The sequence below is a fragment of the Xiphias gladius genome, chromosome 21, assembly GCF_016859285.1.
Source record: "Xiphias gladius isolate SHS-SW01 ecotype Sanya breed wild chromosome 21, ASM1685928v1, whole genome shotgun sequence".
In the NCBI taxonomy this organism is placed as follows: domain Eukaryota; kingdom Metazoa; phylum Chordata; class Actinopteri; order Istiophoriformes; family Xiphiidae; genus Xiphias; species Xiphias gladius.
This window is the reverse complement of record NC_053420.1, coordinates 28,730,425-28,754,783: the sequence shown is the minus strand read 5'-3', so window position 1 is coordinate 28,754,783 and position 24,359 is coordinate 28,730,425. Positions and strand designations below refer to the sequence as shown.

At 39.8% G+C, this 24,359-nt stretch overlaps 2 protein-coding genes across 4 annotated transcripts in view; one reads left to right on the top strand and one right to left on the bottom strand.

Moving 5' to 3' along the window:
• elk4 (ETS transcription factor ELK4) lies at window positions 1-16,978 on the top strand. Its single transcript, XM_040159478.1, has 6 exons — window positions 1-310; window positions 6,615-6,829; window positions 9,582-10,355; window positions 11,540-11,773; window positions 13,893-14,012; window positions 14,111-16,978. Exons 2-6 carry the CDS (start codon window positions 6,623-6,625, stop codon window positions 14,207-14,209), a joined length of 1,434 nt encoding a protein of 477 aa, XP_040015412.1. The 5' UTR covers window positions 1-310; window positions 6,615-6,622; the 3' UTR covers window positions 14,210-16,978.
• The window catches only part of mfsd4aa (major facilitator superfamily domain containing 4Aa), a 27,334-nt gene continuing 16,878 nt past the window's right edge, over window positions 13,904-24,359 (bottom strand). The window contains exons 7-11 of one of the 3 annotated variants that reach the window (XR_005709818.1): window positions 23,437-23,584; window positions 22,730-22,800; window positions 21,932-22,052; window positions 18,494-18,965; window positions 13,904-14,003 (exon numbers count right to left, since the gene is read on the bottom strand). Coding sequence is in view for 1 of the 3 variants with exons in the window: in XM_040159477.1 (XP_040015411.1) it covers window positions 18,913-18,965; window positions 21,932-22,052; window positions 22,730-22,800; window positions 23,437-23,584 (393 nt within the window). In the remaining 2 variants the exon portion in view is untranslated. Of the gene's footprint in view, window positions 14,004-17,005; window positions 18,966-21,931; window positions 22,053-22,729; window positions 22,801-23,436; window positions 23,585-24,359 lie in introns of those variants that run through there. The other 2 variants (XR_005709819.1, XM_040159477.1) reach the window with 2 other exon arrangements.

Below are 24,359 nucleotides of genomic sequence, written 5' to 3'. Positions count from 1 at the left end.
CACATTAAAAACAGCTACCAACTCACAAAATCCCGTATGTGTCCCCGAGCGAGCCCAGTTGAAGGCGCGACAGTTCTGGAATTTAAGGTGTACGAGGAGCTATGAATGCAACATTATTTCCTGTTCAAAGGATATATCGTCAGTAAAAGCCAAAGGTAGTTTAATGTATTTTTTATCCGGGCATTTGCTTGACACTCTATCTGAAACTTGTTTACTGAGCTATGGCAGTATAGAAAGCTTTCCAGCAATGCTTTGGGAATATATGGACGCGGCTCGACGACTTGGAAATTCAGCGGGCTCTACGAGCGAGGTAATCTTAGCAGACGTGCTAACGTGTAGCTAGCTTACGGCTAACTTACACTTAGCTAACTAACGTTACTGCCTTGATTTGTTTGTGTCCTCGACTGTTCACGCACATGCCAAACACGACAGAGACATTTGAGCTCCACCTTGCAACTTAACACGGACGAGATATAACCGCTAGCCCGTGTTGACGGTAACTAAACCAACATTATCCATCAACAAGTGGTTTTTATTTTGCTCTGTGTGGGTGCCTGGTTATCTGATAGTACAAATCAGTCACTGGAGCCCGAGCGTTTATAGCGCATGAATAACCCATGTTCCATGACTGACTTGACCTAGCTGACATTATCTCACTGCTCCGTAGATAACGTTTGCTGCTAGTGTCAGTAGTTGCATAACCTTCATTGGTAATCTTTTCCCCCTGGCAGCAGGTTTGACACTGTCCTATTTTTTCCCGATATCGCCGCTTTTAACATGACAGTTTGGGACAGATTGTGTATGTGGGGGGGTGTGTCTCCAACCCAGCAGGCCTGGATGAGTCAGGGCAGATTTACTTTTCCCGATAAGAAGCTTACACACACAAACACACATGCTGACAAGATACCGACAGGGAGAGCAAAAGTCAGTGTGTAAAATGGAATTGACTAAATAGCAAAAATGCCATATGAAAATCCAGCAGCGCACACTGGTTGTACTAGGGATCATGTCAGAGTGTGTGCCAACTTGTTGACAATAACTTGCGCGGCTCTTCAAGGCAACATGAGAAAACCTCAGAAGTTGGGCCGTGAACTGCGGGAATATTGTGCACAAAATCAGCCACTGGAGCGATTTTAAGAATGAAGACTAATCGCTAAAAAAAAATAAAGATCCTTCCCTTGTAGAAGAAGTGGGCCCTCCCTGACATCTGCACGTGTGTCACTGCATAAACAACCCCATCCCCACACTTGTGTTGTATGTGAATGGATTATTGAGAGTAGGCTCTAAGCGTTATCTAATAGTATGAATAACAGCATGCTCATGGATTACAGAAGGGCTGTTTTTTGCATCACAAAGACAAATGGAGTTGTGGGGCTTTTCAATAGCAGCAATCTCAAATGTGTACAATAACTGACCTGGAGCACAGGACGCCTCATCAGAACTTCTGCCATGTGGGAGGCAGCCCTTCACAGATGATCACTGGTGTTGTTGGATGGCTTGGGTTATAACACATAATTTTCAAGCAAAAGTATGATAGTTTACTGCATAGTGCAATTGAGGGGTACAGCTACCAGTACACCACACTCTTGCCTTCATGGGGGTTGACAGCCAACAGCCACAGAGGGTACCTCTGCTAAATGGCCCAAAGGTTAAGGTTAACTGGTCTGACATACCACCTAAATCTACCTTGATGGAAGACTGGGGCAAACCTAAGATATATAATTTGTGATTATAGATGTACATGTGGGTTGGGACGTTGTAAGTGTTTGGGATGCATCCAGCTTGCATATACTCAATGCAATCCCTGTAAATTGATGCTTTGATACCAGCTTGTCACATCTGACTGCTAACCAGTTTTCTGGTTTTCTGCGGTAAACCCTGTAGCAGAACATGTCTGCATGGTGTTTTTGTCTTTGTTGTTAATAGCAGCATTCATCTGTACTCATCATCTCGGTTATAGGTAAAAAATCGTGAATATGCAGTTATCTTGATCGTTCACCCCGAGATCCAACCTGTAGTGTGGAACTTTTGTCTCCCTCTTCTGGCAGTAAGAGTAATCTCCACAGTTCCAAGACAATAATCCATTATTTAGGTAGGGTAAATGTAATAGCTACATAGCCTACTCTAAATATTTTGCAAATGCCAACCTGTCCAAGAGCAGTAAGGTGACATTCATGCCTGCCCTCAGTCCCTTCTCTTTGCTCCCAACATGAAAAAGCCACACCAATGGTAATCCGTGTTCGTCCTTGCCATCGATCGCATTCTTTTTTTAGACTGTAATCTTTCCTCTGAATGCGTAGTTTCTTTTTTTATATGTTTCTCCTAGTTTCTGTAGCCTACTCTGTCTCCATCGCTATGGTTGCTCCCCTCTTCAGCTCTGGCAAACCAATCATTGCTGGTTAACTTAAAACACATTGCTACCGGTGTGCAGCACAGGAGAGTCGCCACAGATGCCAGATTTAAAACTCCAGGCTTGAACAACATGTTGGTGTAAGGAGCACAAAGTAGTGATTTCTCGGTCTGGGTATCATACTTATGAACTTTTTTGGTGTTGACCAAGATGTGTCCATAGCATCAAGTCTCATCAGCTATCAAGTACTGAAAGTTGATATTTAATGTCTGGTTCCTAGTTTACATATTATTTCTTACCTTTTTTATCCTGCTAATTTTAGACAGCATTTTATGTAGGCATATTTTATTTAAAATCTTTTACAGCTGCTTTAAAGCTACAACAATTAGTTCATTAATCGATTAGTTGGCAAAAATTTTGAATAATCTTTCAAATAAAACAAAAAAACCAGTGCCAAACATTTGCTGGTTCCAGCTTCTTGAAAGGTGAAGATTTTACGCTTTTCTTTGTCAGATGTATTAATAAACTCAATATCTCTGTTTTTGACTCTTGGTTGGACAAAACAAGACATTTCTAGACTTCACCTTGGGATTTTGCACATTATAATGGACACTTTTCACTGTTTCTCCACATTTTATAGACAAAACTATTTATCAACTAATCAAGAAAATAATCAGCAGATTAATTGATGATAAAAATGATTGTTGTTTTGTTACATATGTTTTGAATATTTTGTTAAATAAAAAAGGGGTTTGTACAAAACTTTTTATACTCCCTAGTGTATAGAAAAATGATGTTTTGGTGTTGGTACTGAAATACAGGTATTATATTGGCACTGGTATAGAAAATTTTAAATTATACCTAGCCCTAAAGAGCTCAAAATTATGAAACATCCCAAGGTTGACTGACATACATGAATAACCTAAAAAAGTTGCAAATAACACAGAAAGCAGAGATATTTTGATATATAATGATTGTAATTCTTATCAACAGGTCAATTAGAGAATAAAAATCATTTTTTTTAACATATATAATGATAATTTATGCTAAACACAGATAAACTGCATCCACAGACCTGGAACCCTGGGCAAATAGACAACAGTAATCTGAATCCTTTTAAGTTTCTTTTTTTTCCCTTTTAACCTCCAGATGCATTCATATGAATTTAGCTTACAGGCAACCCAACTGGCCTCAAGCCTGTTGTAGTGTCTGTTGCGCCTAATAGACAGTGAAAGAGACATATTAGGAAAACTTGTTACAGGCAACAAATTAATCTGTCACTGCAAATACAGGAAAATTGAGAGATTGTGTGAGATTTCGATGTATTGCTTCCCCTACACACTGATAAACAGCCCGAAGAGAGGTTTTGAAAAGCAGGATATTGTCCGCATTTTTGTTCATGGCCTCCCCAACCACTAGATCTAAACACAACTGAACCTTCATGGGAAGTAGGTTTCCTCCTCTTTCATCTCTCAAATAACTACAGGCTGTCAGGATGCACTGAGACAGCAGGACAAGGAATGCCAAAGTTTGCTCTGAAGACAGAAGCTCTACTCTGTATGAGATACTTATTAGTCAGGCAGTGTTTGTGGTTTCTATATTATCCACCCACATTATATACAATTTTTACCTTGTCCTCACTTTTGGCCTCACTCTCATTGTCACTCACAGCATGAACCCTCCCATCTATCATCTGTTTTTATCGGCAGGAAGTCTTTCCTCTGGTGAAAAGAGGAACCTGTCACTTTTCTCTGGACGGCATGTAATTATGTGACCCTTCAGAAGTGTACACAGCTGAGGTGACAGGCAAGAAGGATTGCAATTGATGGAGAAGTTTAGGTTGACTTGTTTGAGACACTGAAGTTGGGTGCACCACTTTCCATTGATGGTGTTAGGCCTTTTCCAGGTACAGATCGGATTGGGGTACATTAGTAAATAGATAAGACAGGTGTTTTTACTTATTTTGTCTGATAAGATCTCTTTTCAGATCGAAGATGGGGGGTAATAATCCTGGGAATTGGCTGTGGTTACAAAACATATACCTAAATGAATTAAATACTGTTCAACTCCTGACAGATGCAACAATTAAGTGAGGCAGATGTCAATTGAGGATGTTCTGTTCGTACCCATGCAGAGCTGAGAGCAGGTCCAATCCAAAGTGAGAGCAGCTGTGGGGGTGTACCACGAGTGTTCATGTCGTTTAATCTCTGCATAGGATGTCATGCTGAAAAACCTGCAAAGACTGTAGCAAAGCCCCTCAAAAACATCAAAGAAAGTGCCAGATGTGGGTTTGTACCTTAGCTCAGAAAACAATACAGTAAAACACAGGCATAAGCTAAAGTCAGCTTTTTTAAAAACTTTTTTGTTAACAAGTCATAGTGTTGTCAATAACCCACTTTACTTGCAACTGACAAGATTCAAGAATAATTGGTTACCTGATAGTAAGGGTGTAATGAAAGCACATTGGCAACCAGAATTCATCATCATGTGGTTGGTGGTATTTTCCAGCCTGGGTTTTAGACAAAAACAGACAGAACTATGTCAAATAATAGTTCCTGATAGGCCTGCATAATGAAATAAGTAGGTTGTAATGTCCAGGAAAATATTGGTTAATATTAATATTGGACATTAATAGGAGCTGTAGTAATGATACCCCAGTAGTTAAAAAAAAACAAAGTGATTAGGGCTGCAACTAACAATTAGTTTACCATTTATTTCCTTGATTAACTGATAAATCATTTGGTTTATAGAATGTCAGCAAATAGCAAAAAATTCCTAGAGCCCATGATGACAGCTGCAAATGTCTATCTTAAAATGTTTTGTCCGACCAGCAGTTACAAAGAGATTCACTTTGCTATCACTGAAGACTCTTAAGACAATGAGAAAATATTTAAATTTGAGAAGCTGGAACCAGTGATTTGATTGTTTGTTTGTTTGTGATTTTTGGTTAAAAGATGACAAACAATGGATTGATTATCAAATTATTTGGCAACTAACTATTGAGCTTTAATTGTGATTATTACCACCACACCCAAATATTGGTGCTTTATGTCAGGTTTACAATCTTTGCCTGATGTTTTATGAATGGTTAACCTTGGCTCCTGGTTTCTGAATTTACATCCACATGAATATCATTCTTTACCTCAGACTGTGAGAGATATTTCATTTTTCATGACCATGGTGTTGTGTAGACTTTGACTAATCAGTAGCCACATCACAGTGCCACATTTTATAGGTTCTATAAAAATTGGGTATTTATGAATAGGTGTAAATTTCTTATTTCTGAATAATTGGCTTAACATGAACAATGTGACATCACGTCTAGATGTCATCATGGCTGTACAAAAAGTAGGCCACACTTTGCCCTCTGAACAGCCTCAGTCCTTGGAAAGCTGTCGTACTCACCCTGAAATGTGTGAAAAGGACCAGTATTCTTCAATAAATCTTTTATGCACACTCCAGATCACCAAGGAATGAAGAAGATGGAAATTTACTTTACACTTTTGGCATCAAAAATTCCCACTAAGGGAATGGCATGGAAGGTTTTTGACTTCCTCCAGCTGTTAATCAAACCACTCAAGTTTATACAGCAGCAATGTATGGTGGCATTATAATCCTGGAATGTGGGGATCACATGAGGGAACAGTGTTTGTAGCAGACCGTGCACCCGGTCCTGTAAAACAGCTTCTTATTCCTTGGCTGTTAAATAAGCATTTACAGCAATTACACCAGATTTCTGGTCATACTCTTAGGTATCCAATGGACTTAGTGGTTTGTGGAGTTTCTTGGGCTTTTTAAAAATACAGGTGAGGATGACTAAGATGAATAATTTTCCCATCACCCCTGTTGGGATCAGATTTTGTGCTCATAAGGTTAAAATATAAACTTTTTTTGTAATCTATAGAGCAGTGTTGTTAAGACAGACACATACACTACATTTGGTCTTGTGTCTGTGTGCTGCTATTCATGCAAATACTGTGTGTTGTAACTTACACCCATTCTTTGGTTGACTGACTGAAGGAGGCAAATCAGAGCAAAATGGTTACAAAAAGAACTAAATGACAACACTTTGTCACAACATAGAATAACCTGATCCGATTTACGTGCCCGAGGTTGTTATTTCCTATAAGATTATGGAATTCCACATTGTTGTGCTGTGAGCAACAGTTCCTTGGTTCATGAGCCTGATGATTTGTCTCTTGTCTCTACCTTTTTTTAAAAATATATATATTAAATTTAAAATTTATATATATTTTTTTTCCAGTGAGAGACATGGACAACTCTGTCACCCTGTGGCAGTTTCTTCTCCAGCTCCTATTGGATTCCAGTAATGAGCAGCTGATCTGCTGGACCAATGAGGAAGGGGAGTTCAAGCTGCTGCAGGCAGAGGAGGTGGCCCGGCTGTGGGGTGCTCGTAAGAACAAGCCCAATATGAACTATGACAAACTCAGCAGGGCCCTTAGATACTACTACGACAAGGTAAACACATCAACTCTTCTCTACTGCAGTGGTTCTAGATGAAAGTGGCTGCCTTGTTTTAGATGTGGCAGCTCAGTCTTCTGCTTTTTTAGATTTCACTTGTTACAGGTAATTAGAACAATAACTGCGATCAGTATAACAACACCGGTATAAGTCAAATCATTAGCCAACTTTTGCCTGTCTTACATTGTTATTCCCACAAAGAACCTGACCGGACACATATCCTTACCCTGACTCAAACTATAACCATGTGTTGTTTTAACATTTGAGTGAACACACCAATCTGATGTTGGTCTTTGTGGGAAAAATACAATTGGGAAAAACATTCCTTTGACTTGTGGATTGGTCACAAAATAGTTGGTGGGCTATAGCCCCCCTCCTCCTGAGCCTTAATTTACTTAAATTTTTTTTTTTTTTAATTCTTTTCATCCACTCAAACTGGAAGTCTGAGAAAGAACTAGAGGGGAGGTTTTAGTCACTTTACTCATTGCTTTGTTTACTGAGGAAAATCTTCACATAACAAAATGCTGCATCACATTTACAGAATATTCCTGCTCTCGTTTTGAACGAATTTGAAGGTTTAGTATTAACATTGTCACTGAATGAATGAATTTACAGCTCAAAGGACGCTTAGGGGCTTGGGCAATCTAATATTTTTCCCACACTCCAAGATTCCAAAACATAAAAATGAATATGAATTGGTCAGATGGTGTAGCATCCTGATATGTGTGGGATCATATGTTTCATTGTCAGTCATAATTAAACATATTTCATGATGTCTGTGTTGCATAACTGCATGTGTTTTGAAGCAGCAGCTGGAGACTCAAAGAGGACTGCTTCCTTCAACAGCTGCACCAAAGACTGCACCAGCAAATAGCAAAACACAACTTAATTGCATCTCAGAATGGTTAAATCCACTGCTTAGTAACATAAGGACAGAGGGAAAGTGCTGTCTGTCTCCCACCCTGCTTGTGGTTTGGTTGAAGCACTGCCTGACCCTGTGGGCGTTCTGGGCAGGGCTGCTCTGGTATGTTTGGCTGCAGCATTAGTGGTTGCTAGCTTGGTACAGACAGGAAAGACAGAGCTGTGTCATGTGCAAGGCTTTTCTGTGGTCTCGCGCTTCTATTTTTTACCTGTAGCACCTCTTTGGTAGAAGCATACTACATGATGGAAAGTCTTGTTTATACTCTCACTGTGCGCTTTCTGCCTAGATGATAATGATGTACTTTTTATGTTATCACCAAGAGTATAAACATACAGTAGGGTAATAAGTCTTTGGACAGTGACACGATATTTGTAATTTTGCCTCTGTCTCTGATTGGAATCAAAGCCATCAAGATGTAAATGAAGTGTAGACTTTCAGCTTTCATTCAAGGAGTTTTTTCGCTCCATTTCAAGAGGCTCAAAAGTAATTGGACAAACCAACATGATTATAAATATAAGGATTATTTTTAATACTTGGTTGAAAATCCTTTGCAGTCAATGACTGCCTGAAGTCTGGAACCCATGGACATCACCAAATGCTGAGTTTCCTGCCTTGAGATGTTTTGCCATGCCTTTATTACAGCTGCCTTCCGATGCTGCTTGTTTGTGTGTCTTTCTGCCCCAAGTTTTGTCTTCAGTGAGTGAGAAGCATGCTCAGTTGGGTTGAGGTCGGGTGACTGACTTGACCATTGAAGAATATTCTGTTTTTTTCGTTGCCTTGAGAAGCTCTTGTGTTGCTTTTTCAGTATATTTTGGGTAATTATCCATCTGTACTGTGAAGAACCATCCTATCAGCTTTGCAGCATTTGGCTGAATCTAAGCAGATAGTATAGACCTACACACTGGAGGATTCATCCTGCTACTTCTATCAGCAGTCACATCATCAACAAACACCAGTGATCCATGTCATAACACTGCCTTTGACAGATGATGTGATATTAAGTTAATCTTGGTTTCATCTGTCCAAAGAATCGTGTTCCAGAACTGGGCAGGCTTTTGTAGATGTTATCTGGCAAAGTTTAATCTGTCCTTTTGGTTCTTCAGTGTTACCAGTGGTTTGCACCTTGTGGTAAACCCTCTGTATTTACATTCATGAAGACATATCTTGATTGTAGACTTTGACAATGATAAGCCTGCCTCCTCAAGAGTGTATCTGACCTGGCTAGATGTTGTGAGGGGTTTTTCTTCACCAAGGAAAGAATTCTGTGATCATCCACTTCAGTTGTCTTCTGTGGTCTTCCAGGCCTTTTGGTGTTGCTAAGCTCATCAGTCAATTCCTTCTTTTCAGGAATGTGCCAGTTTGTTGATTTGGCCACTCCTAAAGTTTCTGCCATCTGTCTGTTAGGTTTGTTTTTTTTTGTTTTTTTTTCAGCCTAATGATGGTTTCCTTCATTTGCATCGACACCTCTTTGGATCGCATATTGAGAGTTCCATAAACAGCTACCAAATGCAAATTCAACACTTGGAATCAACTCCAGATCTTTGTCTGCTTAATTGGTCATGAAATAATGAGGGAACAGGCCACACCTGGCCATAAAACTGGTTGACAGTCAATTGTCCAATTACTTTTGAGCCTAAACAATTAATGTTATTTTTGTTAACCCCCTTGAATTAAAGCTGAAAGTCTATACCTCAGTCACATCTTGATGGCTTTGTTTCAAATCCAATGGTGGTGTAAAGAGGCAAAGTTATGAAAATTGTGTCACTGTCCAGATACTTACATACCTAACTGTATATTGTTCTGCATTTGCTTTTCTGTGTCCTACAGAACATCATAAAGAAGGTCAATGGTCAGAAGTTTGTCTATCGCTTTGTGTCCTATCCTGACATCCTGAAAGGAGATGTTGCTACCCGAACAGAGGGCGGGGATATGGGTGCTGGTGGCATTCCTCCCCTAACAAGAAGGGACAGCACCCTACAAGAGGGTGATTCTGGGGATAGAGCCAAGGTAGGAAGCAGTACAGCGGCTCTTGGCTCAAGCACCAAGCAGTCAAACCGTAACGACTACATCCACTCTGGCTTGTACACCTCCTTCACACTCAACTCACTGCAAAATGGACGCCAGCTCTTCAAGTCCATCAAAATAGAGAATCCAGCAGAGAAGTTGGCTGACAAGAGGAGCCTCATTGCCACAGCCCAGAGCCAGGAAGCAGTACCTCAGCCACAACAGCCAACTACTTTGCCATCCGTCATCAAGTTTGGAAACACCCCTCCAAAGCCAGCACCAGCACCGCCTCCTCAGGTTGCCATAGAGCCAACCCTGATATCCAGCCACTTAGATCCTCTGCAAGGTCCACCCCCAAGGGCTGAAGAATTCAGCACACACTCCTCCCTGCCACCCCATTCCGTCTACGCATTTGAACACATCCGCCCATCAGAACCAACGTTCAGCTTACCAGACCTGACGTCGGCCAGCCCATCCCCAAGCTTAGTGCCTGACTCCTCTCAGGAGCTAGTGATTGACAGCGACATTGAGTCTGGATCATCTCAGCCTGCAGACGCTCAGGCACCGGAGCCCACAGATGCTCAGGCACAGGAGAAGGCTAGTATACATACAAACACATCTCACACAATGATAGTTAAATAATTGAACAAATATCAGGAAATATAATTTTATTCAATACAGTTAAATTCAATTTCATTTACATAACACCAAATCATAACAGAAATTTTCTCAGGGCACTTTTCATATAGAGCAGATCTACACCGCACTCTTTAAAGTTATATTTACAGAGATCCAAAATTCTCCCGTAAGCAAGCACTTGGCAACAGCAGCAAGGAAAGACTCCTTTTTAACCTTGAAACCTTGAACAGAACCAGGTTCATGGTGGGCAGCCGTCTGCCTCGACCGGCTGGGTTGAGAGAGAAAGAGAGAGGGTCAGAGAGGGAGACAGAGAGAGAGAGAGAGTGTGTGTGGGTCCCAAATACCCCTGGGGGCAGGAAAGAGAACATAGCACAATATAGGTTCCATATAAAGATGTATAATAATAATGAGACTAATAATAAAACTAATCATTTTAACAATAGGGCTAATAATAATAATCAGACTAAATACAATAGTAATAATGATAATCATAATAATTGAAGCAGTGGGTGTTGTTTGTGTTGGTCTCCACACAACTCCTGAGAGAAATACGCTCACTGAGCATTTTATTCGGTCAACCTTATTATTCATGCAGTTATCCATGCAGTTATCCAATCAGCCAAGCATATGGCAACAGTGCAGTGCATAACATAATGCTGATATAGGTCAGGAGCTTCAGTTAATGTTCACATCAAACATCAGAATGGGGGAAAAAATGTGATCTCAGTTACTTTGACCGTGGCATGATTTTTGGCACCAGATGGGCTAAAACTGGTAATCTCCTGGGATTTTCATTAATTTCACTTTAAAACTCACTCAGGATGAACAACAAAGCAGTTAGTTGCCTTACTTTAATTGTGTTCTAACACCTGTGTCAGTATATCTTTTAAGCTGAGAAACATTATATTGGACTGTGATACTGCCATGGGATAAATATTGTGTACGCACAATGTTCCGGATTTAAAATCAAAATTACTATGGATTTCTGTTTTCTTTTCCTGATACTGTTCATATATTAAATGAGTTGTATGTACTACCTAAAGCACACATTTTACTGATGTATTTACCCAGAAATTCTAGAGTATGACAAGTGTAAGGTAATGACATCAAAATCGTAGAAATCGTCTCTCTGTGTCCACCAGGTGGACAATGGCATCGGTCTGTCTGGAGATGAGATCATTTTGGCTGAAACCAGTTCATCCTCAGTGAGCAGCTGCACCACAGTCAGCATTCAGAGCTCAGGAAAGACACGTAAGCCACCGAAAATCCTGCAGATCAGCCCACCAACTCTTCTGGTCACCACCTCGGACTTCTCCCCCATGAACCTCTGCAGTCCTTCACTACCTACTGCCTCTCTCACACCAGCAATGCTACAGGTGAGAGCGCAGTCTTATCTTTATGTGGTTGTAAAACGAGTTTTACCTGAGGACACGACACACGACACAACAAAAAAGGATGCTCAACTTCAGCAAAGACTGATGACGATAATGTAATAAATGAAAATTGCTCTTTCAGTGCTGGAAAGTAATTAGCTATAGTAATTGTCATACTGTTGTCCATTTTGCCGTTGACAAAGAGTAGAACTACTCATGTAATTAGTCTTGTAGCTTCTGATGCACATATTCAAATAATTCATTGGTAATGTTTGTTTGCAGCTCAGGGCCAGTCAGGTGGCTAAACCGAGATAAAGTAAACACAGTAGCATCTTATTAATCATTTTCATTGAGGGTTAAGATTCTGTATAATTTGTGGGCATGCTACTGTACATTTAACCTAAATATGAACTTAATGATCTAATAGGAAATATGCATTAGATGATCATTTCACTGGTTAGTCTTTGTCATGATTGAGCTGATATTAACTTACACTGCACAGTCTCTTTGAAATTGATTGAAATAAACATGCCGTATGATCAAGGCACAGTATGTCACTACTAGATCTTACATTTAGACGAATATTTTAACTGTATTCATTGCCTTGCTAATCTGTTGAGGCTTTGTCAGTGGTTGTCCAAGTTCGTAGTCAAATGTGATTGGAGGATTGAGTCAAAAGCGGGGGGAGTGGACAGATCAATTATAAGTGTTATGGGATTCCAAAAGTAAGAAGAAAAGTAAGCAGATAAATTTATCAGGACATGTCCTCTTCTCAGTTTATTTAATGATAGGTTAGAATCTATTTTCTTGTATTTGTATTTTTAAGTATTTGCTACACTGATGTTTTACTTTTGATTAATTTCCTGACTCCTTGAAATTCAGCAAGCATGTAGAAAGTAATATAAAGGTTTGATTTTTTTTTTTTTTTTTAACATTGAAGTTATGCAAAGCTCAGTGCTACCTGTTGAAGTGATACTGCATTTTAAGAAGTGACTATAATTTATAGACCTATCAAAGAATATTAAATGAAAATAGGCATTATATTTTAGTTAGTATTTGCCATGCAGTTATTTGTTTCACCATTTATTATGTTTGACGCGGAGTTGAGGCCCCTTAGTGTGTAGAAACCTAGTAACTGCTTTCAAGAAAAAAATCTGTTGTTTACATTGTAGACTGTAACTAAATAGAAAACACTAATAGACAAGCATCATCTAACTGAAGCGAATCAAGAATTGATATTGCACAGAGAACCTTCCAGCATTTAGTGATTGTGACCAGCAGGTGGCAGCAGTGCAGCGGTAATCTGTGATGCCTGGCTGTTTGGTCTTGTTTTTGTGGTCTTTAATTGTTCCTGTGAATGCTGTTTGCAGACCACATGACTGCGTGTGCTACTGCATATCATTTCTGAGTCTATTAGATCTGGTGGTTCAGACAGTTTTGTTTTTATTCTGTCCCTTTGCAGCAGGTCAGGTAAGGTTCAGTCATGGGATCCACAGCTCAGACTGCCAGTCAGCTCACATAGGCATGAGTTCCGCTTTCTGCTTTCTCTCCTCTCTATCAGTGATTTACTTAAAGCAGTGCCTCTTCACCGTATAGGAGGATTCAGCTGAGTTGGTTTCTTGATGGTCAATACAGATGCATATGGATTGAAGTTATTACTGTTGTGTTCAATGTGTTAGAATTTGACCACACCATTCATTCACAAAATGAAAACAAATCAATAAAAGAACTAAATATCCAGAGTCAGTCAAACTATGAGATATTCAAGATTCCACTGAATATTAGAAGAATACACGTTAGTGAGTGTTTAAGGACCTAGTGCAGTTAAAAGTGACAGGAAAAGTTGACAATTCTAGGAATGATGTGCAAATAGGTCCTTATACTGTAAATATTTACACAAACCTTGTGGTTTACACTTAAGCACTGTAAGGCTCATGATATACAGTTAGATACATTATGTAATGGAGACATTTCTCTATGGCAGTTTCTCATTAGTTATTGTCTTACATATATGCTGGTACAATATATCTGTAAAAATCTGAAAACAGCCAATATCAGCCATGCTGTTGCTTTGTTCGGGCTGTAATGAATGTCACATGATTCCTAATGTCTTTCTCTTCAGACTCCCACTTTATTGCTGACTCCCAGTCCTCTGCTGTCCAACATCCACTTCTGGAGCACACTCAGTCCCGTCGCTCCACTCAGCCCAGCCACACGACGCCAGGGAGCCCACCTGTTCCAAGTCAGTACATAAGAGTATATATCTTCTTTCTGCTCTCATCTATTATCATGTAGTCACTCTCTACATTTGTCCTAACACTCGATTCTGCTCTGTTCCAGTTTCCGTCGGTCCTCACCCCCCAGTTCCAAATCCCTGTACATAGTATGGATGGGACCAACACACCTGGCCCCATTTCACCAGACCCTCAAAAGACATAGGATTAACCCCCCATAGAATCTCCACATTTGTACACGGACAGCCAGACACTTCCCCCCTCCAGCTCCATCTCCTGCCCCACTTCAAGGGCAAGTCAAGTGGAAGCTCAGTCATTGCCATTCCCCATAACTCTGGTGCTTTAAAGTTTGCTGTCACAGAATTCACACTACAGTCTGTGTGGAGGGAGGACCTGGAATGGTATTGCCAGTCCAGGTTTGATGGACTAGGGTAACACATTCAGTTTGTTCGATAGCATTTACACCCTGAGGGTGCTATTCTGCACTCTTATACAGTGATGCCATGGTTCCATATGCACTTCTGAATTAATTTTGTCTGGCTTTTTGGGATCCTCAGTCATAAGAACTCAAAGAAGGGAAGAATTTCCATGGCAACAGTGTGCGCATGTGGATTGGACCGTCAGCAGCCACAATCTGCTTCATACTTGGACTCATAGACCAGTGGGATTGCAGACATCTGAATCTTTCTTTTTATCTAATTTCCTTCTTATCTTGTGCAACAGTGTTACTTCCAAAAAAAGACAGGTTTTTGTTTTCTGTTACCAGGTCCTAACCTGTTTTCTCTTCTGCTGACAATGATTCTGTTCCTTTTTGTGCTCTGTCCTTAACTTGTACTCATTTTTAAGGGTAGCGCTTTTACCAGATAACTTGCATGTTTACCTGTAATTTTTTATCTTCTACTCAGCTCTCAACCTGAGCTTAAATGTCAAGCCTTGTCTCAGCTGCTCTTAAATGTTGGCTAACTATAGCCATATCCAACAGGACTTTTACCCTGACTGTCTTATCATGACATGTGGCCATAATCCGAGCTAAACCTTGAATAATGCCTCTATGTAATTGTTCTGATGTGTGTGTGTGTGTGTGTGTGTATATATATACAGTAGAATAGCCCTGAAAGCCAGTGTCGCCTGGTCTGCCACCAGCCGGTAAGGTTACAGGTGGGAATGAAAGAAAGTAAAGCCATAACCTTTTCTGAGCATTGACTCTGCAAGCAACAACTCCAATTCTGTATGTCTTACTGCCCTGACGTAACCTTTTCTACTTAACCCTACATTTTTAAAGGCAGCCACACTTATCAGTTATCATGTCAGAGATGTTTATTTTTGGTTTTTCAAATAAAAGTTGTAGTGAAATGGTAAATTTTAAAGGAATAATTTGATATTTCGGGAAATGCACTGCTTACTGGCCGAGTTAGATGAGAAGATTGATACTGCTGTCATGTTTGTAACGGTAAATATCTAGCTGGAACTGAAAGTAGGTTATCTCAACTTAGCACAAAGATTGGTGATGGGGAAACAACTAGCCTGGCTTTGTCCGGGGGTTATGGGGATCATGTACCTGGCTATTCCTCGGCTGGGAGCAGTAGCTTTCCTGGAGTCTCTCTGGTTGCCTTGCAGCTACAAATTACTTAATCTGTAAATAAACCCAAGTGTAAAAATGACAATCAAGATATAACATGTTATATTAGAGAGCTTTAGGCTTTAGGGTACCTTTCTCCCCCCATTTCCAATCTGTATGCTAAACTAAGCTAATGACTGCTGGCTCCAGCTATATATTTACTGTACAGACATGAGAGTGGTATCGATCTTCTCATCTAACTTTTGGTAAGAAAGCGAGTAAGTATATTTCCCAACATGTCAAGCTATTTCTTAAATCGCAACTGGCATTAAAACCAGAGTTTTTGTTCCTCATAAAGCAAAATCACAGTAGACCTTGAAACCTCGTTGGCTGGCCATAGGTCAGCACTGTTTTCTTTGTTGAAATTGAATGAGCTCTGATGACTCATTGCTTGCAGTGTCAGTGCAGTTATTTAAACCCATACTGAACCTCCAAATCTTAGTAGCTAGACTCTGTAACAGTATAGTTTTCACCTTTGCCTCGCTCTAGCAATCTGAAATACATCAACCTTTAATCCTGAGGACAGTAGAAAACTTCAGGAAGTCTAAGCACCTTCTTTTCCCCTAAAACCTGCATTATCAGCCATGAAAGGTGTGCACCTGTTTTGTATATGACTTTGAAGCCATAAGTCTGAGAGACAGACTCAAGAGGTAGATCCCACCTTTCTGTGCTATTAAACATGATATAGTGCGTGACAATTGTTTACACGATACTTAGATAGGACACGCTAGTTTGTGTGTGTTTTACCTAAGTGTCACTTTTCTAACCCAGGGATGGATGACCAGCGAATCTTGTAGGGGGGAACTTAATGCTCACTTTTACTCAACTGACAGTCATTGCCCCCCCCCCCACCCCCCCGCAGTCCATCACATTGACATACGGTGCCTTACCACAGCCAAGCCCAAGTTTCTCTCCCAAAAGTGGATGGGGTTCTATCATTTAAACGTTAGTATAGATCTAACAGTATACGACAGCGTTCCTGTTTGTTTTTATGCCATATCTTTGCGTAGACCAAACCAGAGCCCAAGAAGTTTGGAGTAAAACTTCACAGGGATGTTTTGTGTGCGAGTACACTGCAGCTCCTATGGTCTGCCACAGCAGGACCTTAAATGCGCTGCAGTGTTCTTGAGGTTACATTACTGTACATACAGAGAGCAACATGGACTAATATGCATAGCATGTAAACTGAATCAGGCCATATTTTAAGAGTTGGCGGCCATGTCTCTTTCCTAAATGCGTACAAATCTTTGTGATAACAGATCTACTAAGAAAATATATAAATATTATATATATATATATATATATAAATCCTGTCTATCATTTTTGTGTAATCTTTTATTTTCCTGTAACACCATTAGAATTTTAAGATTAATTTTTATTTTTGTAACGGCCAGATAGTTAGATGTCTGCTATTTTGGGTTCTCTGATTTAATGTTCTCTTTGTGCATGTGTTTCTTTGTGGTTTTCCTCTTGTGGAGTTGGGAGGCTGCTGCCCCATGGTGGCGATGGCTTTTTTGGGAATCAAAGCCTTACGGGGAGAAATGTAAACCTATGTTTTATATGTAAAGTGTTTTGATATAGTGTTGATATTGTACATGCAGATGTTGTGATGAGACGTTTGCACTTAAAATTTTGGGGTTCCTGTAATATTGGATTCTGTCGCTTTTCTATGACTCAGACTTACTCTTTGACACGTTGACATTTGCTTACTGAGAAATGTATATTTTCCCCAAGGGAGGATAAAATTATGCACTTCATATTTTATACCACAAAACATTTATATCTAATCTTCCACAGTACATATCAAATAATTTACAATAATTTGTAATTAGGCACTACCACACAATATTTATTTATCTGCATATACAGTTAAGCCCAATAGAATTGGTCACCTTTATTGCAATTTGCATTAACTTTAATAAAGACTATAAAATAGCTGGAAAATGACCTGAAAACCCATTTAAAACTTTCCTCCATCAAGTCATTTTGGACTTGTCGTTAGCAAAGTTCTTCATTTGTATCTTCTGATGATGTTTCTCCTTCAACTTACCTTGAAATGTAAAATCTTGTTTTTAAAAAGATATGACAGTTCTTGCTTTGTTCTGTCTGGTTCTCTGTTTGTTTGATGCTTTTCCAAATGTTTACAAGCTACTTGTTATAAGTGGCGTATTGATGTCTGAGAGGTGTAGAAGAACTGTTTATAATGGAAGAGATAGGTGAGACCAATAATAAAAGATCTCTAACTAACCAAGTCTTCTCTATTCTGTCATATTTTGTATTATTAATGTCTGATTGCTCCAGTAATGATACCATCGGCATTTAGATTGGTTTCCCATAAGCCTTGCTGTCACTATGCAGTTTTGCCTGCCACTGGTTATGAAATCTCCCAGGAAAATGAATTTTTGATTTCCGGCACAAAGAGAGTGTGTCGGCCATTGCGCAACTAAAACAGAAGAGGATAGCGCTTTTGTTATCCCGGTAGCTTTCCCCAGGTAAAGTAAATGGCGGACATTGGAACAACCGGAGTAACAGTGGAAACCGGCAAAAGAAAAGTGGCCCCATTGTTGGAGGAGGCATAGAAGACGAAGAGAAAGATTGATAGAAAAACAAGGTGAAACAAGAGGGAACTTCAGACGGGCATTCACTCAATGGAGGGAGCTCCGGGACTTGAGAGGATTCAAAACCGACATTCAGTTGGCATTATTTTAACTAGATCAGTAAGTAACAAAACCTGCCTGCTTATTAATGCAACCAGCTGTTTTACTCTGCCTTTGACAAAGTGTGATCATGCTGTAGTTACTTATCTACGTGAAGCAATACTCAGGCAACTATGGTATTACTCCATATAAAATAATGAAAATTTCACTTTACCTCATCAGTGAACATCCATCTTCCTTTTCTCTTATTTCCAAAGGGGTGTTGATCGTTTTGTGTCCTGTTTTGGTGGTAGTTGCTCTAAGGAAAACCGAAAGCGATCCTGTCTACTGCCATTTTAATCATTAAAGTGTCTTTTTAAATCAAGCTACAGCAGAATTATAATGTGCTACAAGAAATGATTGTGCCAAAAATGAATTCAAGTATTGTACATCCATGAACTGCTTATTGATCATGAGGCGTGAAATGCAGACCTCTCTTTAGGTCAAAAATGTTCAGTTGGAGAAGGCCGGCATGAAGCTCATGTCATGGCATTGGGGAAAAATGAGGGAATGGTAGTTTTCCATAAGATTGTTCTCCCGATGTGGCCTTCAACTGTCCACACTGTGCCCTCCGGTCCCCCAGGGAGCCTCAGATCACGAGCCTCCCGTCTGTGCCTTCTCTTTCATGTCCGTGTTTTTAGACGAATCTGAGATAAAAAGGTGTTGATTAGTTGGCTCACAGCGAAGAGATTAACACAAGAGAATTGACATCCAGTAGGCTGCTGATGGAGCTCAACAACAAGCCAAACAAATGTAACATTACATAGCATCCTGATCTCGAAAAGCATTGTCATTTGGAAACCGAACGGACTGTTGTTGCAGTACATTGTATTTACTTTTATTCAGTATCAACATATTTGTTGCCAGCTATCGTTCTGTTATCCTGAGATTTGAAACAGGAGGAGGTCTAAAGGTTTTCCTGCCACCTGTGCACGCACACATGCTGGAAAATGAAGCAGAACTTGGATAAGAAGCACTTGAAAATTTCATAGTTATTCTTCCACATGACCTTTAGAGACTGTATGAAAATGATTTGGGTGAGGGGGAGGTGCTGAACCTTAAATTTCATGTTTTAAAAATGGAAGAGCTGCATCTTTTTCATTAATATTTTCATTGGACCATCTTCTCAACTTAGCAGAACCCTCCCACCATTTTCTTAGATTTCTCATATCCTAATAAAACTTACATTTCTTTATGTGTGCAACCATTTGCACACCAGAAATGAAAGTTGCAATTGCTAAATTTATCACAAACAAATTCACAAGGTCGCAGTTACCAAATATTCCGGTCAGTCTATGTTTGAAACTAGAGCTGCTAACTGCGACGCTCCAAGTAAGCTCTTGTTTTAAAAATGAGGGAATTTGGTTTTATGTGAAAAGTGAAATATATTAAGAAAGCTTTAACTGTTCTGGGAACAGGTGAAGTCTGGTTAACTCATGATGCAGTGTGTTCAAATCGCCCGTACACTGAAAACGCGCCTCTACAACTGATCATATTGTTAACGTTCTACATTGAAAGTAGCCATATCACGATGCACATGAGAACCACCTTTTGGATGTAACTATTTTGATTTCTTTTTTTTTAATAACATTTTTACAATTTTTTTTATAAAATAAATAAATACATCTCACAAGGGAAAGTTAACTTAAATAATATGGGGAAAGAAAAAAAAAACCCTGCTCTTCTTTCAACAAATATAAAAATTAGAATACCCTCATTCTTTTCTGGCCCCCAGCTCATAAAATGATTGGCCATACCTATGCATACTTATCTTAACACCTTGGTTTGCCGAAGCCAGTGGCCTCCACACACAAATGGTGTTATTAGTGGTAATGGGTCTGAACTTTGTAGGGAAAGTTCCACATTTTGGGAAAAGTGCTTATTTGCTAGGATGATCTGCCGTATACATTTCGGTGCATAAGTATTTGGACAGTGACACAATTTTTGTAACTGTACCTCTGTAGACCACCATGATGGATTTGAAACGAAGCCATCAAGATGTGACTGAAGTGTCGACGCTCAGCTTTAATTCAAGGGGTTTCACAAAAATATTGCATAACTGTTTAGTAATTACAGCCATTTCTCTCTCAACTCTCAATATGCGATCCAAAGATGTGTCGATGCAAATGAAGGAAACCATCATTAGGCTGAAAAAAACAAAACAAACCTAACAGACAGATGGCAGAAACTTTAGGAGTGGCCAAATCAACAAACTGGCACATTCCTGAAAAGAAGGAATGCACTGATGAGCTCAGCAACACCAAAAGGCCTGGAAGACCACAGAAGACAATTGAAATGGATGATCACAGAATTCTTTCCTTGGTGAAGTAAAACCCCTCACAACATCTAGCCAGGTCAGATACACTCTTGAGGAGGCAGGCTTATCATTGTCAAAGTCTACAATCAAGATATGCCTTCATGAATGTAAATACAGAGGGTTTACCACAAGGTGCAAACCATCGGTAACACTAAAGAACCGAAAGGATGTAAAACTGTAAAAAAACCTGCCCAGGGAACGGCTCATGATCCAAAGCAAACCACATCATCTGTCAAACATGGTGGAGGCAGTGTTAGGGCATGGACATGTATGACTGCCAATGGAACTGGGTCACTGGTGTTTGTTGATGATGTGACTGCTGATAGAAGTAGCAGGATGAATCCTCCAGTGTGTAGGTCTATACTATCTGCTTAGATTCAGCCAAATGCTGCAAAGCTGATAGGATGGTTCTTCACAGTACAGCACAACACAAGAGCTTCTCAAGGCAAAGAAAAGAACAGAATATTTTTCAATGGTCAAGTCAGTCACCCGACCTCAACCCAACTGAGCATGTTTCTCACTCACTGAAGACAAAACTTGGGGCAGAAAGACACACAAACAAGCAGCATCGGAAGGCAGCTGTAATAAAGGCATGGCAAAACATCTCAAGGGAGGAAACTCAGCATTTGGTGATGTCCATGGGTTCCAAGTATTAAAAATAATCCTTATATTCAGAATTATGTTGGTTTGTTCAATTACTTTTGAGCCTCTAAAAATGAGGGACTATGTATAAAATAGCTGTAATTCCTAAACAGTTAATGTGGTATTTTTGTTAAACCCTTTGAATGAAAGCTGAGAGTCTACACTTCAATCACATCTTGATGGCTTTGTTTCAAATCCATTGTCCATTGAGACCAAAAAAAGGCAGAGACTACACTCTGCCTTTAGACAGTCTCTAAGATAAATGAAGGGGAACGTGTCAACTGACAGCTAGCCTCCCCCGCCCATCACGTCTCACTGCTGTGGTACAATAATCTCTCTGGGTGAATTCCCACGCCCTGGTTCATTCTGTGTGCACTGACATGTTTTCTTTGTGCGGCTGTTGCAGTCAATCTCCTCCTCCACTACAGTCTGTACCTTGCTTTGGTTCGGATTTGTATGCACCCTGTAGCTCTTCATTTCCAAGTCGAGTTAAATTGCCCAGTATACATTGCTGCCTCCTGTTGCTTTGTGACATCACTGTTTCTAACAGAAATACTTGTACAGCCTGTTTCTTTCAGAGGTATTGAATGTTTATTCCCAAATGACGTCCAGGGTGTTAATGGAATTTCATTCCTCCTCTTCATGTGTGTTTACCTGTGTGGCAGTTCCTGTGGATGCGCTGCACATACAGGAGCAGCAGGAAAAGGCAGAAGCCGATGGAGGAGGTTATTGTACAGCACAACAGGAAAGCATAGCTGCCCTGACTGTGGATCACCTGCAGAGAGAGATACACACACACACACACACACACACACACACACACACACACACACACACACACACACACACATACATACTGGTACTTCTGTCTTTGTGAGGACACTCATCGACATAATGCATTCCCTAGGCCCTTACCCTATCCATAACCATTACAACTAAATGCCCAACCCCAACCCTTACCCTAACCCTAACCCAAACCTCATACTAACCTGGACCCCGCAATCAACCTCGTAAAAGCAATGTGTCTACAGAACAGGTTTATAGTGGCAGTGTTTCCGCTTCATTCATTCCAACACAGCATGTCGCCCCACCACACTAATCCTTGGTAACGATAATGCCCTGCTGCAGGCAAATTCTGAATACTGCTAGAACAATTCCACACTGACGTCGAACTCAAGGTACACAGCAGGGTTTCCGTGCATTGCTGTTTTTATTGTTTTCAAATGTGCATTACTGACATAAAAGCCTGTTCCAGAGTAATGAGGCAGCCAGTTAATACAGTACAGTAGAGCAAAAGAGAAAAAAGGTAATGTATCAAAGGAGACAAGCAAATGCAGAAATAACCTTGAAAAAAAATCAAGTGAAAACACTGAATGAGGAAGCATTACTTGAATTGAATCATTATTGTAAACACAAGGACATGTTCACACAGTGTCATGAGAGACTCCTTACCGATCCTACAAGCAGCTGCAGTATCATCTCTCCTGTGCTGGCACTGGTCACGAGGACAGTTGTGGCACAACCTTTAACACGCAAGAGACAAGAGACAGAAATTGTCTACAGGTACGGAGGACTGACTTATTCATCAATAAATACATTAGTAAATACAGAAAATAAAAATGCTAAACTTTATTTGGAAATAAATGCATATTTTGAATAATGAAATAATAGTCCAATAAATAAATGCTGTAATGGATGCAAAAATAAATGATTATTATTTAATTCTTTGACTACTAAGTCATATTGAGGATGAAAGATTACCTATTCACCAACTCATAAATAAAAAAATCCATGCATAAATACTCGAATAAAGAAATAATTTTAATTCAAATTTTTAATAAATGAATAATTAAAAGTTAAATTAATACCTAAATAAATCCTTGATACAAAATTAAATTAATGAATAAATGTTGGTCATTTATTTCTACATTTATTTATGTTTGTGTCTGTTTGTTAATAAGGCAGGTGGTACTAACCTTACTGCAAAGCACAAGACAGACAAAGAAATACATGAATAAATAAAAGTAGTGATGCAGAAACAAATACATGTAGATTTGTTGAAATGTAGAAATAAATTAAAGACATTTATTTTTTTTTAAATTTCTGATTAAGTAACAACAGATTAAGCGCCAGAATGTGTGTATGTGTTTGTTTTTTACCTTTGTAGTCTAATATGTCCTCTGTAAAGGCCAGCATGGAGGGAAACACACTGCTTATGCACAGTCCCAACACGCAGGTACCGATGAAGAGAAACACACAGCTTGTGTAGAAGATCAACAACAGGCACTGCACCAGTATGACTCCCACCTTAGAGACAGACAGAGAGAGAGACAGTGAGCGAATGATGCACAAAAGTCTGGGCATTGGCAAAACTGCCTGCATTCATTTTGTCACCCCAAAAAGAAGGGCAAGAGAAGGTGAATTTCCCTAATATGGCTGTGTTATGGGGCGGGTGACCCAAAAGGTGATGTGCACCAAATCGAATTCCATCAGTTGCCAAAACTAAACCTGGGATTGAACCACAGGCCTTTAGATTCTCAGGATAATGCTCGCCTAACTGAGCTATTTTGGCACAACACTTAGGTATGCTGGCCACCAGGTGAAAAAAACAGCAATATTTCAGAAAAACACAAGCAGCACAAACGCAGGAAGCGGGGTTATAAAAATGATATTTGAACGTTCAAACTCTACAGAGCTGTGACACCTACTGCCATGAGCCAACACACCTAAATTTCGAGGCAATGTGCACCCAAAAGAAAGCCAAAGCTATGCCCTGTCCTCAGTCTAACGCTCTCCTAACTGAGCTATTTTGGCATATTATAGCAAAATACAGCATCTACATTTTTTGGCTGCAACAGCAGGGCTATCCCCATAAACGCGAATGTCCGTGAGCGAGTGAGTGAGTGAGTGAGTGAGTGATAGTTACACCATTGGTTGGCTGGCTGAGTGTCGGAGTTTCTCCATTGGCCGTTGCTCTTTCAAAATGAATTGGTACAGTTTCTATTACATCATCTGGGGGGTGTTTACAGGCAGTTTTTCCAACTTAGCACCTTTGTCGCTAAATTTACCGACATTTCAGACC